The sequence below is a fragment of the Schistocerca piceifrons genome, chromosome 2, assembly GCF_021461385.2.
Source record: "Schistocerca piceifrons isolate TAMUIC-IGC-003096 chromosome 2, iqSchPice1.1, whole genome shotgun sequence".
Lineage (NCBI taxonomy): Eukaryota > Metazoa > Arthropoda > Insecta > Orthoptera > Acrididae > Schistocerca > Schistocerca piceifrons.
In genome coordinates this window covers 1105250619-1105271627 of record NC_060139.1, presented here as the reverse complement: position 1 = coordinate 1105271627, position 21009 = coordinate 1105250619, and the positions used below count along the sequence as shown (strand labels likewise).

At 43.6% G+C, this 21009-nt stretch overlaps 1 protein-coding gene across 3 annotated transcripts in view; it reads right to left on the bottom strand.

Moving 5' to 3' along the window:
- The window catches only part of LOC124776952 (clusterin-associated protein 1), a 136477-nt gene that overhangs the window by 58975 nt on the left and 56493 nt on the right, over positions 1 to 21009 (bottom strand). For all 3 annotated transcript variants that reach the window (XM_047252181.1, XM_047252182.1, XM_047252184.1), the window contains exons 4-5: positions 16608 to 16703; positions 16058 to 16275 (exon numbers count right to left, since the gene is read on the bottom strand). In XM_047252181.1, coding sequence (XP_047108137.1) covers positions 16058 to 16275; positions 16608 to 16703 — 314 coding nt within the window. The remainder of the gene's footprint in view (positions 1 to 16057; positions 16276 to 16607; positions 16704 to 21009) is intronic.

Here is a 21009-nt window from a genome sequence, read left to right as displayed (position 1 = left end):
CCCCAGCTGGAGAAACAACAGCCTCCTCCAGCTCCTCTCGTGCGGATGGGGTCCCTTGGGGCCCTCTCTCCCAAGGTCTCTACTAATGCCACAGCGGACACTCACCAGTGACTAAAGGAGCCAAAAGTTGCTGGACAAAAAGCTTCACTGTCTTCCTCTGTGCCTGAAGCTACTCCGGTGAAGTCCTCCCAGCAAGCTCCTAAAGAGAAGTGAGAGGGCAAACAAACAGGTTTGCCCCCGGAGAAAGTCAGTACCTTGGTGGTCGCCGGAAGTCACTGAGGCCATTAAAGAGCATCGGCAAGCTCTACAGCAACCTACGCAGCATCCTTCCCTAGCTTTTAAACAGCTCCATGCCCACATTCACCAGCTTATGAAAAGATTGAAACAGAAGGGTTGGGAGAGGTACATCTCGGCCATTGGGTGCCATATGTCACCTTCCCAAGTCTGGACGAAGATCAGATATGTTTCCGAGTACCAGATCCCGACAGGTGCTACTGGCATTAACATCAATGGTGTGTTATCTAAGCGCAATTGCTGAGCACTACACTCGAGCCTCTGCGTCACAGTGGATGGAAAGGAAAGCCTTCTCATTCACTGAACATCACAGTGAATCAGGTAATGCTCCATTTACAGAGTGGGAGCTCCTCAGCATCCTTGCACGTTGCCCCAACACAGTTCCTGGGCCAGATCAGATCCACAGTCAGATGATCAAACATCTCTTGTCCGACTGCAAGTGATATCTCCTCATCATCTTCAACTGGGGCTGGTGCGATGGTGTCTTTTCATTGCAATGGTGGGAGAGCGCCATTATTCCAGTGCTCAAAACCCAGTAAAAACACGCTTTATGTGGATAGCTATCAGCCCATCAGCCTCACCAACATATTGTTGAAAGCTGTTAGAACATATGGTAAGTCAGTGGTCGTGTTGGGTCCTGGAGTCACTTGGCCAACTGGCTCCATTCCAGGGTGGTTTCCGCCATGGTTCCTCTACCACTGATAATCTAGTTTCCCTTGAGTCTGCATCTTAACAGCCTTTACCAGATGCCAACACCTGGTTGCCATCTTTTTTGATTAACAAAACGCTTACGACATGGCGACATCATATCCTTACCACATTACGAGTGTGGTCTCCGGGGCTCGCTCCTGATATTTATACAAAATTTTCTATCGTTCCATACTTCCCATGTCCAAGTTGGTCCTCCCATAGTACCCCCATATGCAGGAGAATGGGGTCCCACAGGACTGCACTGCACCACCGTCATCAGACAGATGCCAAGTGGAGAGGACCTCGTAGCGCAGCTGCCAACCACCAGCAGCCGTAACTCGTATGCTACCCCCTCCAGCCGGCCACGTGCCAGTCGGCCGCTACCAGCGCTCCACCGCCAGTCGCCCGGCGTAGCCGCCCAGCGGCAACCGGGCGAGTGCCAAAGGGCTGAGCCTGCTCCCCTCCGACACAAAGCTGCGCAACCTGTCGCAGACTGCCGCGAAAGAGCTTTGGCTCACAGCTCCCAATAGCCTCCGGTTACCCAACACCCCCAACATGATTAGCACGTTCTTTCAGGGACTCTGAGGCAGTATGAGGGCTCCTTCACAGGATCACACCTGCGTGCTGCAGGCATTTCCTCTTCCGCACCTCCTTTAGGTGTCGCACTTGCACTAGCAGCGCATGTTAGAACATAGGGAACTCCCACTTCCATAGGGAACAGCATACACTTTCCTCACATTTCGAGAAAAGCAGAATTGTCGCCCCCCCTCCATACCTAATAAATCATCCGTGAGAGATGGCGGATGCTGCTAGCACTTCTCCTGTCGTTACCTGCAGCAAGACTGCAACACAAGAGGTGCGAGGATTAACTGCACCCACCGAAACTCGTGCCCTGACCACTACCGAAGCCAAGGGAGCGGCTGGCGACGGTCGGCAGCTTGGTGCGAAAGTGCAAAAGCAGCTCAAGTCACACCAGCTAATCACTGAACTTTTCGGGGTGGACGTCTCACCCACAAAAACAGCAACTCTAAACATCACATTACATTCCCCTGTAACTGGACAGACATGCACCATTGTCCCACCGATGCCACAGCCTCGAGAGATCGAGGCAGCGGCGGCGGAAGTGGACCCAGAAAACCAGTACACAGAGCCCTGTCAGGTGGAGGGCCCTAGACACAAACCAAAGAAAACAAGCCAGACAAGCGAGCAACCAAACTTGCTAGGCAACCGAAAGGTGCTGTTGCCTACACCAACTAGCACATCTCTGGCTAACAACAACAACACAAAATTAAGCACAAACATGGCTGTGGTGAATAACGACAAAGCACACGAAGCCACAGCTGTGCCCACACAACACAAGACTGGTTTCCCTCCAATTGTTATACAAAACTATGGGAACCTTAGTGCCTTTAACACTGCATTTGTGAAAGGCACATTAACAGCACATTACACGCAAAGTACTCTGGGGATAGGGCCTCACTGTACGTTGCCACAGACAATGAATACAAAGATCTTTTGACCTTCCTCAAAGGTAGGAAGATCGAACACTACAGGTACAGAATGCTGGATGAGAGAACCCGGCAATACGTGATCAAGGGAGTGGATCCTAGTACCCCTAACGAGACAGTAGAGGCGGTGCTCTGTTATCTGGGATTCAAGAGTAAAAATGCCTCCCGGATGACGGGGTTCTGCACACGTGCACCACTACCATATTATAAGGTTGAGTTGGCCAACACGGCTGATTCCCATGCCATCTTGCAGATAAAGAGGTTTCTGTGGATGGACGTATGTGTGGAACACTATGAACCACCCATGGTCCCCCAACAATGTAACAACTGCCAGCAATTCGGCCACTCGGCCCTTCGTTGTTGCCTGGCAACTCATTGCCGCGGATGTGCTGGCAATCACAAATCCGACACATGCACACAAACACAGCCAAACCAAAACCGTTGTGCCAACTGCAATGGGCCCCATGTGGCCAATTTCAGGCAGTGCAGTATATACAAACAGGCACTGAAGTGTAAGCAAGACAAGCACAGGGCACAGCACAACATCCCATGTCCAAGGCCAGCACCGAACCCAGTTAGGAACAGCGTAACGTTTGCCACAGTTGTACGCCCTGGCGGAACGGCACAGGCCCCAAAACCTCAGCACCCTTCACATGCACGCAAAACAACCGCTGCAACAGCTACACAACAGACACAGACAACACCAGAAAACCAACAAGCATCGTTGCCAACACTTATGCCCCCAAACAACACAACCCCACTGCTGGAAGTTGCATGCTGCGAAGAAACGCACACTATACAGGAAAACGCACCTACACAAGAACCCCCAGGATACCTCATAGAAGGGAGTTTCAACACTGACGTGCAGGGAAAACAATCAACACAACACGGTATACACGCGGGAGTACCCCAGGGGAGCATCCTAGGGCCCCTACTGTTTAACCTCTACATAAACGATCTCCCAACCACATACAACACAACAATGGCAATCTACGTGGATGACACAGCCATCCTCGTGCAAGATTGGAAACCATCAAACATTACATCACGATTACAGACCGCACTTAGAGTGGCTGAGCCTCAGTTAGAGAAATGGCATGTTAGAGTAAACGTCGACAAATGTGAAGCCATTCTGTTCACTAGAAGACCAAAGCAACTGCGCAAACACCGATACTGCAGACCAATAACTCTACATGCATACCCAATGCGGTTCCGCGAGAAAGTTAAATACCTCGGTGTCTGGCTCGACCGGAAATTACTCTGGGGGTACCACATACAACACATGACCAACAGAGCAAGCGCGAGGCTCAAACAGCTCTACCCTATGTGCAACAGGTGTAGCACACTGAACAGAAGGGTGTCGAGGTCCATGTACATGACACTTATTCGACCCCTGATGACGTACGCAGCCTCTGTCTGGGGATACACTGCGCCCACACGCCTGCACCATCTGCAGATCATACAAAACAAAGTACTCAAAATCATAAGTAATGCTCCACGATACACATGCATTGCGGATCTTCACCAGGAATACCGACATGAGACTCTCACAGAGGTAATCCACAAACTCATGACAAGACTATACAGAAAGTCCAGACATTCACAGAACCCATTCATTCTGAATCTGGAGAACGACGACCACAACCATAGATGGAAACATAAAAGACCAAAACACATACTTGCAAGGACCTAACATCTATGGCCAAGTACACGCAAACACAGCAGTACAGGTGAGCCCCTGTTAATCAGCCACCATTACTGGATATCCAGTCGGAACACACTTGCCGAATAACTGGCACCACGCAGGGAAGCCATACTGTACACTACATGCAGACAACCTACACATACACCCCACACAGTGAGATGATCTATGGCCGATCTCCCACTAATATATAATGATCCCAATTGTTCCAGGAATGCAGCAGCTGCAGCAAACCGGGATACATCGCCATCGCCTGCCACAGTAATGATGCACGATACCCACACTAACAAACCCAACCTTGCATGAACTATCGCAGCTAGTAAGGCACTATTGCTCTTACTACCCATCCGACTGTCGCACAGGTTTTCTTCCCATGGCACGAGCCTTGGCACTTTTTACCCTCTGCTCTTCAAATTGCTACCCTCATTAGCATTTCGTCCACTATCACCTGATGGACCGTGTTAATGCGTAGTCTTACCCAGACGCATGGATAACATCACAGCCCAGCATCATGTGATTCACCTATTAGATAACTAACATGTTGACAGAGGTGACAGTAGAACTTTTGGTTTGGTCACCATGTTGGTGAGGGCGTGGAGGTGGCCCACCTCTATTTTCCCACACGGCTCTGTACTGAGTGCATCTATATTTTTAGTGGCCATTAATTGTCTAGCAGCAGCTGTCAGGCCGTCAGTCTCACCTTCTGTATGCAGACGACTTCTGCATTTCGTACTGCTCCTCCAGTACTGGTGGTGCCGAGTGGCGCCTACAGGGAGCCATCCATAAGGTGCAGTCATTGGCTCTAGCCCATGGTTTTCAGTTTTCAGCCACAAAGTCATGTGTCATGCACTTCTGTCGGCGCTGTACTGTTCATCCGGAACCAGTATTTACCTTCATGACACTCACTCACTGTAATGGAGACATACCGATTCTTAGGACTCTTTTTTGATGCCCTGTTGACGTGGCTTCCTCATCTTTATCAGCTGCAGTGGAAGTGATGTCAGCACCTCAATGCCCTCCACTGGGGTGCAGATCGCTCTACGCTGCTGCAGCTCTACGGAGCCCTTGTTCAATCCCGCCTTGACTATGGGAGTCTGGTTTACGGTTCGGCAGCACCCTCTGCATTGTGTTTACTTGACCCAGAGCACCAGTATGAGATTCGACTGGCAACAGGAGTTTTACAATGAGTCCAGTGACCAGCGTCCTGGTGGAGGCCGGAGTCCCTCCATTGGAGGTTAGGCGCACACAACTGCTCACCGGTTATGTTGCACACATTCGTAGTTCTTCTGAGCATCCGAATTATCGTCTACTTTTCCCGTCCATGGCAGTTCATATCCTGCATCGGAGGCCCAGGTCAGAGCTTACGTCTGCGGTTCGCGTCCGATCTGTTCTGTCTGAAGTGGAGTCCTTGCCTTTACCACCTATACTCGAGGTCCATTCATGTACACCTCCGTGTCCGCCACTCGTGGTCTCGCGGTAGCGTTCTCGCTTCCCGAGCACGGGGTCCCGGGTTCGATTCCCGGCGGGGTCAGGGATTTTCACCTGCCTCGAGATGACTGGGTGTTTGTGTTGTCTTCATCATTTCATCATCATCATCCAGGAAAGTGGCGACATTGGACTGAGCACAGATTGGGTAATTGTACGGGCGCTGATAACCACGCAGTTGAGCGCCCCACAAACCAAACATCATCATCATCATCATCATCATGTACACCTCCGTGTTGTACACCAATGCCGAAGCTTCACCTGGACCTTTCACATGGTTGTAAGGACTCAGTTAACACTGCGGCTCTCCGCTGTCACTTTATCTCAATTCTTGACATGTACCGGGACCAGGAAGTGATTTACACTGCCGGCTCGACGGCTGATGGTCACGTTGGCTTCGCGTTCATGGACGACTTATTGAACAGCACTCCTTGACAAATGGCTGCAGTGTTTTCACTGCAGAGCTGGCAGCCATTTCTTGTGCTTATGGCCTGGCGAGTCGTTTCTTCTCTGTACCGACTCCTTGAGCAGCCTACAAGCTATCGACCAGTGTTATCCCCACCATCCTTTGGTAGTGACCGTCTGGGAGTCCATCTATGCTCTGGAACAGTCCAGTCATTCCATGGTGTTTGTGTGGACCCCTGACCACGTTGGAATCCCAGGAAATGAACTTGCCAACAGGCTGGCCAAACAGGCTACACAGAAACTGCTTCTGGAGATCAGTATCCCTGTAACTGACCTGTGATCATTATTACGCTGTAAGGTTTTTCAGCTTTTGGAGATGGAATGGCATAATTTCAGTACACACAACAAACTGTGTGCCCTTAAGAAGACTACGAATGTGTGGAAGACATCCATGCAGGCCTCTCACATGGACTCTGTGGTTCTCTGCTCACTCCGCATTGGCCATACGTAGCTAACACATGGCTACCTCCTCTAGCACGAGGACCCATCTCAGTGTCACTGTGGTTCACATATGACTGTCGTCCACATCTTGCTGGACTGCCCACTTTTAGCCACTCTGCGGCAGACTTTTAACCTTCCCAGCATCCTACCTTCAGTGTTGGGTGACAGTGCCTCAACAGCAGATTTAGTTTTATGTTTTATTCATGAGATTTTTTTTTTTATCATACCATCTAAGGGTGAGCATTTAGCCTTCTCTCTGAGGTCACCACACTCCCTCCATTTTAATTCTGTCGCACTTTCTTTGTATTTGTTTATCTTGGTGGTTGTCTTTTCCCTGCATGTGTTCATCTCACCTTGTCATTTTGGGGTGAACATTTTAATGTGTTGCAAAGTGGTGGACTCATCCTCTTTTATTATTGTTATCAGCCAGCCAAGACCATATGCTCTATGGTTTTAATACCTTCTTCTACTTTTCCTTGTGGTGTATATTTACCCTGTTTTTTGTTCATTCCATTCATTTTCTTTTTAGGTGTGGTGTTTTTTTTTTTTGTTTTTTTTTTCATCAGGAAAAAGGGACTGATGACCCTGTAATTTGGTCCCCTTATACCCCTAAGCAACCAACCAATCCAATTCTCTGCTACAAAAATGTGAGTCACACGTTTCTGTCATTGTAGCATGGTCCAGAATATTCAAAACTTTTTTCAGAAGAATGCTGAAGATTAGGAAGTATTGAATAGGATTGGGGAGAAGAGAAGTTTGTGGCACAACTTGACTAGAAGAAGGGACCGGTTGGTAGGATATGTTCTGAGGCATCAAGGGATCAACAATTTAGTATTGGAGGGCAGTGTGTAGGGTAAAAATTGTAGAGGGAGACCAAGAGATTAATAATACACTAAGCAGATTCAGAAGGATGTAGGTTGCAGTAAGTACTGGGAGATGAAGAAGCTTGCACAGGATAGAGTAGCATGGAGAGCTGCATCAAACCAGTCTCAGGACTGAAGACCACAACAACAACAACAACAACAACAACAACCTAGTGGGGACTCCCCTTTGATAAGAAGTTTGACTGGTATAAGGAGGATGGCCTATTACGTTTTTAGCCTTCTCAATTTTACTGTTATGAATATCCCAGCTCTACTCTGTAACCGGCCTCATCCTTAATCCGGTTAGCAGTAGGCTGGATGAGGGTGGACTTCCCTCTTTGCAGATGAGCCCTGGGAGGACCTTTGTCTGTTCTCACCTATGTACTGGACCGCTCCATATACTTTGACTTCTCTTTAAATTATCTTTCTGGTTTGGCATCAATATTGCTTACAGGACTTCAATTTTACCACTTCCATATACTAGTTTGGTGCATACATTTGTAGTGTTTTTATTTATTTTTTTTTATTTTGCATGTTGGTATTATGGTTGCTATGGATTTATTTACCAACTGTCATTTTTTATTTGTAGTTCACTGTTGCTACTTGTGTTTACATATTGTCATTTTGTCATTTGGAGACTGAGTGGAGCTCTGGATGCTCTAAATAGGAGAGCCAAGTGGAGAAATCGTAACATTTCCAACATATTCCTCTGTTTGTATTCAACAGCAGAGTGACAGCAGTGGGGGCAGCCAGAAACATTTGTGTCGTATGTGAAGGTAATGCCATCAGACAGAATACAGCAAGAAAATGGTTTTCTGATTTAAAGAGGATACTTTTGACATTAGTGACTCTCCATGTTCAGAAACACCTTTGAGGATTGATAAAGATCATTTAAACGCATTAATCCACAATGATCCACATCAGCCGTACCCGAGAACCGGCACATGTGATGAACTGTGATCATTCCACAATTGTGCAATATTTGCAATCAACAGCGAAGGTTCAAAAATCGGGTGTACGGGTACAGCGTGCTCTAAGCCAAATTCACAAAAACTGGCAGATGGCCACGTGTGCATCTCTGCTCGCTCATCACCAACTGACTCGTGAACAACACTGACTATTCCTATCTCGTATCGTTACTGGTGATGACAGATGGTGTCTTTCTACATCTACATCGTACTCTGCAAGCTACCTAATGGTGTGTGGCAGAGTACTTTTGTACCACTAACTGAGTCCTCCAACCCTGTTCCATTCACGAATAGTGCACGGGAAGAATGACCGTGAGTGTACAGATGGAGGTATGACTGCATGGTTAAAATGGACAGATAATGAAGAGTTTAACTTATCTGCTTACAAAGAAAGGTATGTATATGATGTGGACCACAGTCAAAGGAAACAGGAGGTAAAGAAGCTGTGCTTGGTACAGTGCTGAGTGGATAAGGTGCTAAAATTATAAAACACATCTTTACAGATAGAATTAAAAATTCTAAATAATTTTAGCATATGAAGGCATCTCTGCAGGGGACACAGTAACCACTGTAACTGGTATACAGGCAGAGCTCCCACAGGTCACATATTAGTCAACTTGTCGACTACTGGTGAGGCATGAGCGTCAACAGATAATCATTGGGGTAACACATCAAGGTGTAAGGCACAGATCGGCACCAGTTCAACACAAATTACTGACAACAGTGTCGAGTGATGCTTTAAACATCAAACATGTTACCACTGAGGCGAAGAATGTGTGGGGATGCTCGTACCTGATGGAAACTAGCCAATGTGCCAGTTTTACCTGTACCACTACACCATTTCTTTTTCCCTTTGCTGCAAACACAGGCTTTCTTCTGATCTCATGGAGAACAACTATGTACCATATAATACCAAGCTGTTTGTTTACAGGTCATAAAGTGGAGCATCCTGTGCTGTAACACAGTTCACAAAAGCTTCATGAAGCTGTGGTGAAAGGTGACATCGTAACTGGTATCCTGTTGAATCTAAAAGGCTTTTGATAATGTTGACCACAGAATATTATTACATAAATGAGAGATATTAGGAACTATAGGTGTGGCAAATAAGCGGTTTGAGACTTACATGGGAAAGAGATTGTACTGAGTTGAAATTTCGTGTACTGCAAGATAAACTGTAATTTCATGTCCTGGTACAAGACTCAAAACAGGTTAATATAATTGTACCTCAGGGGAAAGTATCAGGCTCAATCCTTTTTGTAATCTATATTAATGATTTCCCACAGTGTGCTACAAATAGAGAGAAAATACTGCATGCCAAAGACAGCACTGTACTCATTTACAGAAAAAATTACCACATAGTTCACAAAGAAAGTCAATGATGCTCTCAAAGCATAGTTTTAGACCATGAAGTTCTTGTCATTGGACAAAAGAGTAAAACGAAATGTAATGAAGACAAACTGTAAGAACTTCTGACTGAATAAAAACACACCGATCCTACACTAGTAATGCCAAATCAGAGGAAGAAGCTCAATATGTAGGCCACGGACGGATCGGTACCCGAGCACAGAACCGGAGTGCATCACCATCTGTATCACTAAGTGACCAGCCCACGGCACTGTAATCCAGCCAGACTGCAGGTTGGAGGGGCAGCAAAAATTGGTTTTCAATATTTCGCATAATTACTGACCAAATTTAAAATGTTGTCATAATATGCTAAATTAGGAGGTATAATGTAGTGTTAAAGGTTTAACACAGTAAGACAATTATTACTGTTAGAAACTATATATACATCTCGCGGTAGTTTAACTCACGCCACACAAATACCTGGACTATATTTGTCCAGTATGTGAGAATGAGAGCACTAGGTGACTTGCAAAAAATACTTTACATGTAACATTAAACTGTTGCAAAGCTTTTGCTCACTGAGAACCTCCAAAATGATGAAAGGAAAAAAAGTTTTATTGATTATTACATTTCCAGTGTTCATGCAGTGAAACTTCACCAACAGCTCATGACATTTTAATTTATTACTTCTTTTCTACTAACTTTATTTGTAACATATTTTGCAAACAGTATCAACAAATACCACTGAATGAACCAGCACAGTCATATTTTTGTATGACACATAGTCCAGGAGATTTCACGTCATAAAAACTGCGATGCATTGAAACTAGTTTGTGGTTAAAACGGAGTCCAAATTCCCCAGATTATACTCGTCAAGTGTTACATAATAAGAGTGCATAGTGGTGTTCAACAAACTTTAAATATAATTTAAAATCTTTTCTAAAGTTTATTTTGATAACACGCTTATCATCAAATATCTAACACATTATCTCATTTGTACAGTAATTAGAAGTCTGAAGCTGTTTTATACATGGGTGTTCAATTCTTTAAAGCATCATCAGGGATTTACTGGTTTATATCTAAACAGTGGAAACAAGTCTAAAACACACAACAGTGTGTTATATCATGGACTAAAACTAGACAACAGCCTGTCTCAAGAAATTGGAGATGTAAATGATCTCAGCACCTTTAGTAAAAAGCCTAAAAAGCCATTTATTATCACCATCTCCCAGCCTATGCTTTCCCCTCACATTCATCGTGCACTGCACAGCACCAGTGCCGGTACCCAGGCATCACGTGCCTAGCCTGTGCACCTGCCACATTCCCAGCTGCCTCCCTCCGAGTTGCTAGCTACCCGTCCACAAACCCTCCTTCTGCTTCCTACCCCACTGTCCCTCCACCCACCACACCAGACACAACATCCAGCCCCATCCATTAGCAACACTGCAATACCAGCAGTGTGTGTCCTGCTGACACACTGTAGGTCCTCAGTTTTGTGTGTGTGTGTGTGTGTGTGTGTGTGTGTGTTGCAATGACAACAATGGAAATTTGTGCTGTACCAGGACTCGAACCCAGATTTCCCACTTATCAAGAGCAATCACCTTACTGTTAGGCTATCTGTGCACGACTCATGGCCGGACCCAAACTTCCATTATGTTTTCAACCACTTGTCTACAACCTGTACGAATACGTGCACGGCCAACGGAAAATTGCTTCATAATTTGGAATACCACAAGCACTGCAATATCGTACGTATCTCCTGAAACCAGGCCAGCAACTTTCGTGTAAAATGTCTGAAGGAACATTACGTCGTAATTTGGAATATCACAGGCACTACAATATCGTACTTCTACTATCTGGTGACTGGTTTCCTTTATTTATAAATTATTTACTTTATGCCAAAACTTCCTTGCTACGATAGTATAAAATATTATGTGACAGAACTAGTTATGCTATATGACTATTTATGAGATCTACAAAAATTTAAGAAGTTACTGTAACTTGGACACACAACACAACCGAGAATGTTTGTACAACTTTATCAGACTGTGGCACATATGCCAATCACCACAGTGCACACCGAACACAATGCAAATGTGTGCACACAATAATAACATTATAACCGAGTGCGAGTGTAGTGCGGCACGGTTTAAATACGCGCTCGCACGTGGTGGGCTCTTTCAGAGGTTCACAGTATTAACTCTTTCGCGGCACATTCTCGCAGATGACGAAACACTGCTAACGTGTCAGCTTTCGAGTTTGTGCGCATTACCTCATTCCTCTTCCCTCGGGGAACAGCTCGGATTCGTGAGACGTCCACGGTGTCTCCCTTCGCGAGGCTCTGACCGAGACAGGGTGCCGATCCCGGAGCGTACGGTCAGAAGTACTCGGGGTGCAGGCAGCATCGCAGTCCACCTTCTCGTGTCGACCCGTAAAGTAGGGTGGGTGATGCAGGCACGAGCTCCACGTCCACATTAGGTCCCGGGTCTAGTGGTGCCGGTGCCCCTGTAATCGGAGGTGGAGGAGACGGCTCCGGTGCGCACAGCAGCTACATTGGTACCGGTAGCGGTACTGGAGAAGGTGTGACAGGTTCGTATACCGACGGTGGGGGACCCCTCGTACGTCATGGCAGACACACAGCCTTACCAGGTGATCCGTGAGCGACGCCAACTGGCTCGGTGTCCCAGCCAGGTTCGTCCAGTTGTCCACGAGCAGGCGCAACTAGTCATAATGGTGTGCACAGAGACTTTCCTCCGTACGGACATCGTAGGAATGGCAGCCACGAAATCGGGAGATGACGGTGGGTACCCATTTTGTGTGATGATCAAACCTGCTTGCCCAGACAGCCACCCCAGGCCAGAAGTGGGACAATGATGGCATGAGTTGGTGTCCCTGGCTGGACCACCAGAGACGCAGGAGCTTTCAGGGTCAATGCCTGTGAAGCCGTGTGGCAGGGCCGTTGTTACCTGAACAGCAGGAATCGATAGGAAGACAGAAATTGATTCGAGGCAATTTTGTATGGGAACAGAGTCGTGCATTTTGAATGTTCTAGCTAACCTTTTGGCCTCACTGTTGGACTGCAGGTGGACGGGTAGGGCAAAAATGTGGCGAATCACACACATGTTGCAGGAGGCGGCAACACAAATTGAGGGCCGATATCAGAGGCTAATGATACCAAAAGTCCTTCAAAGGAAAAAAATTTGGACAGGGCTGCCACGGTGGCAGAGGCTGACATTGATGGGCAACAAACAACAGATTGAAACCGAGAATACGCATCAATTACTGCTATCCAGTATGCAGGAAGGAAAGGGTCGGCAAAATCTGTGTAGAGACAGTCCCGGGCCTGCAAAGGCTGTGGCCACAGAGACAATGTTGCCTGCGAGGCAGCTTGCTGCAATGTGCACTGAGAACAGGCCGTAGCCAAACGAGTGATGTTGCTGTCCAAACCAGGCCAAAAAACGTGGCAGCCAGCTAACACCTCGGTGTGTGACATGACCCTACCCCCCACCCCAGTCAACAGCATGCAGAAATTGCAGGATCTCCAATTAGAGAGCTGAGAGAACCGTTCAGCGAGCAGTTGAATAGTCCGTATCGAAGTGTAGAACACCGTCGACAACAGAGAAATTATGTCAAAACACGTGATATTTAAGGAGGGCATTGTATGCCCGTGATGGAGGCGCCTCAGGCCAGCCGTGTTGTATGCAATGTGCCACTTTCCATAACATTGGACCAGTAGCGCTACCCAGTGCGACCCCAGTGCTGGAGATTTGAAAACCATTGACAGTTTGTAGAGGGCATTCATCCACGTGGAAACACAATCACTCCTCCTGATCAAAAACTGGGTCAGGACTGGCCGGAAGACAGGAGAGCACTTCAGCATTCACATGTTTAGATATGGAGCAGAAGTGAACCTCATAGCTGCACTGAAAGAGGAACAGTGTCCGACACTGAAGGTGATGCGCTGCTCTGTCTAGCAATGACGCTGAGGGGTTAAACGGTGAAACTAATGGCTTGTGACCCGTGATGAGATTGAATTTTACATTATACAGGAAATCGTGCAACTTCTTTAAGGTATAAACAATGGCAAGGGCTTCTTTTTCTATTTATGAATATTTAGTCTGGGGTGAATTAAGCATCTTCAATGCACACGCAATAGGCTCCTCGAAGCCATCAGAATATTTATGAGCTAACACTGCCCCCTGCGCATGCTGGGATGCATCTGTTGCTAAAACTAAATGTTGACCCAGCTGGTAGGTTACAAGCAAAGGTGCAGATTGTAACGTGGACTTCACTTTGCTAAATACCATTTCACATGCCTGTGACCAGTGAGAAGACGTCCCCTTATGCAGCAAGGCACATAATTGTTGTGCAACCGATAAAGCTTCCAGCAGAAACTGATGATAAGAAGCAATCCTACCTGAAAAGACAGCCAGGCATATACGTTGTGAGTTGCTCGAGAAACAATTGAAAAATCGCTGGAGCACTGGCCGTGTGAAATGGTAACCGCAAGTATTGATACAAGCCAAAAGGCATGTTAATGACCGAGAGCCATTGAGAGCCAGAATCAACAGGAAGCTGCAAATATGCATCAGAGAATACAATCTCGAAAAAATACTGACCACTAGTGAGCTTAGCAAAACGTTTGTCTGGGCATGGCAAGGGATATGTGTCAGTGATACACTGAGCATTGACAGAAACACTGATATCATCACAAAGCCATAACCGTTCCGATGGCTTCTTGACAATGACAAAGGTGTAGCCCATTTGCTGGATGCAATCGGTTGGATGACACCAGAGGCCGTGAGGCGGTCGAGCTCTGCCCTGACTCGGTCAACAAGTGCCGTCGGCACTGGGTGAGCCCAAAAGAAAAGGGACCTGGCCGTAGGTTTCATGGCAATGTTGGCTTTGAAATTATTGGCACAACCCAAGCCTGCAGAAAATAGAGTGGAAAATTCAGTGTATAAAGAGTGAAGTTGTGTATAAGGCACCTGATCAGAGACGAGATAAACGTCATCAGAAATAGCAAATCCAAAAAGGTTAAAGGTGTCAAAATGAAACAGATTTTTGGTACATGAACTGGTCACCACCATGAAAGTCAGCAGGTGAACCACAGATTTATATGTACTGGGACCGAGAAACCACCTAATATCAGAATGCTTCGCTTATTCCAAGTGACTAATGTATGTGACACTGGTGCTAAAGGGGGGAAAACGCAGGTCTATGTACATTTGCAAGCTGACAATGACACAGCTGTATCCATGTCAACTTGCATGTGCAAAACCTTCTGATGAATCAGGACATCAATAAAAATCTTATTGGTTGTAACGGAAATTGCCAATACATAATTAACATCCAAATCAGCATCTGTTGGAATTTTGCATTACAAACAGGAGCTATGTGACCCATCTTATTGTGTGGGGGCTAGTTGGCAAAGGAGTTGATACACGCAGAGCAATAACTGAGACAAAAACAAAGCATGGCATAAGGTAACATCAGTCAATAAAAATGCGTGAAAATGCTACCACAACAGTTTTTGTAGACTTCCCATTCTTCGACTCTCATCACAAGCCAGAAATACGGCAGGCAGCATAGACTGAAACAGAACTGGACTAGTCAGAAAAGAGGCAAGTGTTTGCAATTCCTGGGTTACAGTGTGTTGCACTGGTGACTGAGATGCTGTAATGCCATAGTAAGAACCCCCAACTGATCAACCTACCAGTGTACAAACTCATCAGTAGCATCATCAGACATAGTAGATGCAATGGATACCCAACCAAAGACTAAAAACTGAGCAGAGAACAATCTAACACTCGTTGTCACTTGTGTTGTAAGTTGGACACATAACAAAACCAGGAATGTTAATAAACTTTATTAGACTGTGGCATATATGGCAATTACCATAACATACAATGAACACAATAAGACAACGCAAATGTATGCAAGTAATATTAACATAATAACTGAGTGTGATCGTAGCACGCGAGGATTTAAATAGGCACTCGCCCATGGCAGCCTCTGTCAGAAGTTCACAGTATTGCTCTTCCGCAGTGCACTGTCATGGATGACAACACACTGCTAATGTGCACAGCTTTCAAGTGTGTGCAGATTACTTCAGAAGTCATTTTGTCAATCACTGACAACATTCATAAATAGTACATTGTACCACAGAGGAACAAATCAAGAAATTAATAAATTAATGAATCTGTCTATACATTTGTGCTTCTCATACAAATTTCCCATTTCCCCTAGCATGGAAAAAAAACTATCTGAGAGACATTTATATAGTATCACTCTCACCTCACTTTCCTCAGAGTTTGCAATCGTTTACTGTTTCTGTCCAGTTCAATCCGTTTCTTTTCAATTTTGGAGTCAAGACTTGCCTCACCTGTTGAAACGTTTTCTATGAGCTGTTTTATATTGTTTATGTCTGATTTTAACGTTTCAACAGCTTTCTTCATAGCCTCTTCAAGTTCCCCAATTTCCATCTGCTTTGCTATGCAACTATTGCGCGCTTCCTGTGAAGAACACACAAAATACTATCCAGAGAGAGAGAGAGAGAAATTACTTATCAAATAATTTATCCAGAAAGTTATAGCTTAGTTTGGAAGATATACATAGATGACCGCCACACAGTAATTTTAGTGGTCTATAGATAAAATGAGCACCACAGATAATAAAATTACAAATGTGCAACAGCAGCTAAATAAAAAAATAAATTATTTATTTCTGGATGTGGAAATTGGTTAGTTTCCACAGGCTGGAATTTTATAGTGAAATAATTGGTTTTGTAACAAAGAAACTTTAAATATGAGTGGTATCTTAACAAAGAAATCAGATGCTTACTTACTCTCATCTCAACTTCTTTTCCCAGTAAGTCATAAAGAGCCGCTCCTTTAGCAGTTATCTCTGAAGCTAGTGATCTAACTTTTTTTATTTCATTTGCCTAAAACATCAACAAGATCTTTACTTCGGTATTAAATGAAACATACACATATTTAACTGAAATAATTTCAAATTATTCTTAAAATTTATATTATAGGAGAATTGCAGTTAAATGGTCATACAATGATGGAAACAATAAATGAAAGTAGTTATGTACATTCAGGTTTCCGAGAAAGGAATTTGTTTAACTGTAGGTAAAAGTAATTCAGGACAATGTAAAATACTGATCCTCTGTCAAATTGTAACGTTTGACGCAAAATATCCACATAAAAGTCTATCTGAAGGATGAACGAATCGGAATGAAATTTAATTTGTTTAAGTAAACATCATAACTGTTGTCAGAGTTATATATTCTCTGATGACTTCCCACTTTTCCAGAGTAGGCTGGCAATGCTCGGGGCTTCCATATTTCGTACTTCCTTTCGCTAAGTTACTGAGCTGCTGTCCTATCTTGAAGACATGTATTATCCGTATGCAAATGTAATATCAAACCACACTCTCCTCTATGATAGCTTGTTTTGTTGTTTTCTTTCGTAGGTATGATTCATCAGTAAGAATATATATGGATACATGTCACTTGCCTGGAGTGGTATGTAACACCACAGCATTAACCCTGGCTAACTATTTTACGAATAGTTGTTACCATACATCGTCCGACTAGCCTACAGGAGAGGACTGGGTTACCCACTATAGACATTTTCTCAGTAGATCCATTAGAATGCAAGTATCCTCATTGATAAGAGATGGTGAGATACCTGTATCTAACTGAAATTGCACTTCTGCATTCTGACAGGGAGGTCAATATTAATATATGCACCCCTATGCTTATTGCATACCAGTATGTATTGGTGGCATACATACAAAATAGCTGAAATGGTTTGGTTCTTCTGCTATAGAGGTTCGTAAATGTTTTCAACAAATGGATTCAGAAATGCTAAGTTTCTAACTATGCTATGTTTAGTCATAGTAGTCCCAAAATTTAGGAGAGGAAGGCTACAAGAAACGTTAAGTAACAAGGATGGTGCTTATATAATGTGTTTGTGCGTTGGAAGAGTGAGAGCAAGGAAGGTGGTGTACTGGTTATAGCAGTGAATTTATAAAGTTGGTAGAGCACTTTCCCGTGAAAGGCAGAGGTCCTGAGTTCGAGTCTTGGCCCAGCACACAGTTTTGAGCTGCCAGAAAGTTTCAATTTATATTCAGTTTGAGTTAGGTTCCAATTCCCTTCTGGTCATCCAGATTTAGGTTTGCTGCGGTGATTATAATTGATTGCGGGGGATGTGAGGGGAATGCCTTCCTTCCGTGTTAGTCCAGCCCAAACTTGTGTTCTCACTTCATCATCAATGGGATCTCCTTTCATTTTGCAAGAATGAAATTGTGTGGACTGTACACTATCAAGTTCACCTGAAGGATTTGATGCTCCCATCACCAGAAGCCAGTGAGATGCCTTTCTTGTATAATTTCACTTAAGCTGCTGTGAAAATGCAGCCTGTGTTTGGTATTATGAATTTCAGATCTTCCTAGTGAATTAACACTCCCTATATTAATTAAATTATAAACAGCCAACCAGTTGCAATGGATAAAGAATTCTTTACCTAGGTTTCGACGTATATAAATTTGTCTTCTTCAGAAGGTGGCCTAAGGACAATGAACATCATAGCTTACATTAGAAAAGTATGAAACTTAAGCCAAGAATAAATTTTAACACAAATTAGAGAGCTCTTGCATTACAGAAATATGATAATGACGACTGGTACTTACAATTTTACATTAGTAAGGATTAATGTACCATCGCCGTTTTTACAAATGTCAGCATAGATCCATTTGTCAAAAATGAAATATAGCCCTAGAATTAGGGTTTGTCACGTAAATATAAAATAGTACATGGATCTTGCAGAGCTCACAACCAACTGAGTGTAATCGACGAGTGTAGTTACTCTGAAACCAGGGCAGCTGGCACTCCTGGCAAGAAACATGTGCCAATTGGCGTACAAAGGCAACGTGTAAATTATCATTATTAATAACGTCCTTAGATAAAGTAACAATAAAAAAGGAAGGCAATTAACACTCCCGTTATAACAGTATGGGAGCATTGGTACAAATAATATAGTTATACATCAAAAAAGCAGGTGGCGCTTACGCCGAGAAAATTACGCCCAGTGGCACATACAGCCAAAATATAAAAATTACATAACTATATTAGTGAAGCCCACAAACGGTATATATGTCAGAACTTTAAAATTGACAATAACGGCTCTTGTCAAGAAAGAATTACGAACACTGGTACACAATACTGTTAATACACATTCGCAGGGAAACCAAAATTTTAGAGCTAGACAAAATCACATTAGGGCCGATGTAGTAGGAAACATACATCGTGAGAAAACCACCATTACATAAGGGGTAGTGAGCTTAAAGCATTGAAGGTGCATCATAGCTTCCTAAGGAAATAAACTACTAAGGTTACCAGCATTAATGTTATACCATAAACAGTACAGGTTTAAAGCCTTCGAAAAATTGTCTACAAGCAAGGTTCCACTGGTCGTTCAGTATATTACCGTCCTTGAGCTCAAGATGTTTGAAAATTTGTAACTCTTCCCACAGATCTAATCTACACCCTTTGACTTCTCTGTGTAGGATAACAGTGTCTTCTAAAAGTTTAGGCGTATGACTAGCTATCAGGAAGTGTTCAGCAAAAGTAGAGCTGTGTATATTCGCTCCTTTTTTACCTAAGAGGTGTTCTTTATATATTGTTTTCTTGTTGTTTTATTACGTGGAACCGTTGCTGTTGTGCAGCTATGTTTAAAATATTGAAGTTCCTGCCTGCCGAGGTATCAAAAGCTGCAACCAGGTACATGGACATCAAATTAAAAATTGTGAAAGTAGGTATGGCTATTGACTTTAATCAACAGTGCCTAGATAAAGACATTACCCCTGATTATGTGAAGGCGTACTTAAACTTGAAACAGTGTAACAAAGTGCCTTCTGTTAAAAAGAAATTGGTATGTTTAGTCATTTCTGATAGCACAGTAAATTTGTACAAGAAAAAATATGATCTTAATAGTGAAGCTTACTGTATACACCTATTTTTAACAAAAGCCTTTAAAGATCTTTTTAATTTCCAAATTGACCACCTGTGGAATAGTATTAATGAATGGCTCTTTAATCGTAAAGAAGAAATTAAGGCCAGACATGAAAGAAAGTTGTTGAAGTTTAGTAATAGGGGCAAAAGTAAAAATGTTAATATAGCAGACAATAGTGTCAAACATCAGTTTTACGAAAGAATACTGAATAAAACCAATATTACTTTTACACAGGCTGAAAATGACTTGTTATGTAAAGGCCTTAAATATAATTTGCCTGCTCAACTTGATAAAGATCCAGTTATCTGTTATCTTATTGTAGATCTTAAAATTGGTTTGGAATCCCTGAAATTAGAGAAAACAGAGCAAGTCGAATGTGCCTACGAATGTAATAACGCAATAGAAAAAGAAATTAAACTACTTCCTAATGATCAGTCGGGCGAATATAGTATAGTAAAAAGCATTAATCGTAAACTGAGAGAACACGATGCCTTAGTCACTAAGAGTGACAAAGGGAACACTGCTGTCGTGGCTCATAAAAATGAATATATTTAAAAGACTGTAAAGTTTTTTGAGGAAAATGACATCACTGAGGTTACCGTAGATCAAACCACGGAATTGCAAAAAGAAATCCAGCGTACTTTAGCTAGTTCTGTCAGCTTGTTCAATAATTTCCAAAAGAAAGGGATATGAACCCGAAACCACCTGTGCTCAGAAGTCAGTTTAAACTGCACAAACAAAATCACCCGATTCGCTCTGTAGTGAATGGAATAGGTAGTCCACATCACACACTTGCTAGGCGCCTCCATTTTAAAATTAAAGATGCTTTCATATTTGAAAATAATTTTTCAGTTAAAAACAGCAAGGAATTGATCAAAAATATTCAAACTGTAAGATGTACACCTGACACTAGACTGGTTTCCTTCGACATTGTCAGTCTTTATACAAATGTCCCTGTTGATGTAACCATAGCCCTTGTAAAAAAGAATCTACTAAAACATAAAAAACTAAGTGAAATTCAGATTGCAGAACTGATTAGTTTGCTTAAAGTTGTTTTGAAATACAATTATTTCACGTTCAATGGGAAAATGTATGTGCAACCAGATGGTTTAGCAATGGGTAGTCCCCTCGCTGGTATTTTGGCAGATGTTTTCATCAACGCTCTGGAAATAACGTTCTTCAATTCAAGTTCAGAATTACGCCACAAAATCCATTATTATGCACGTT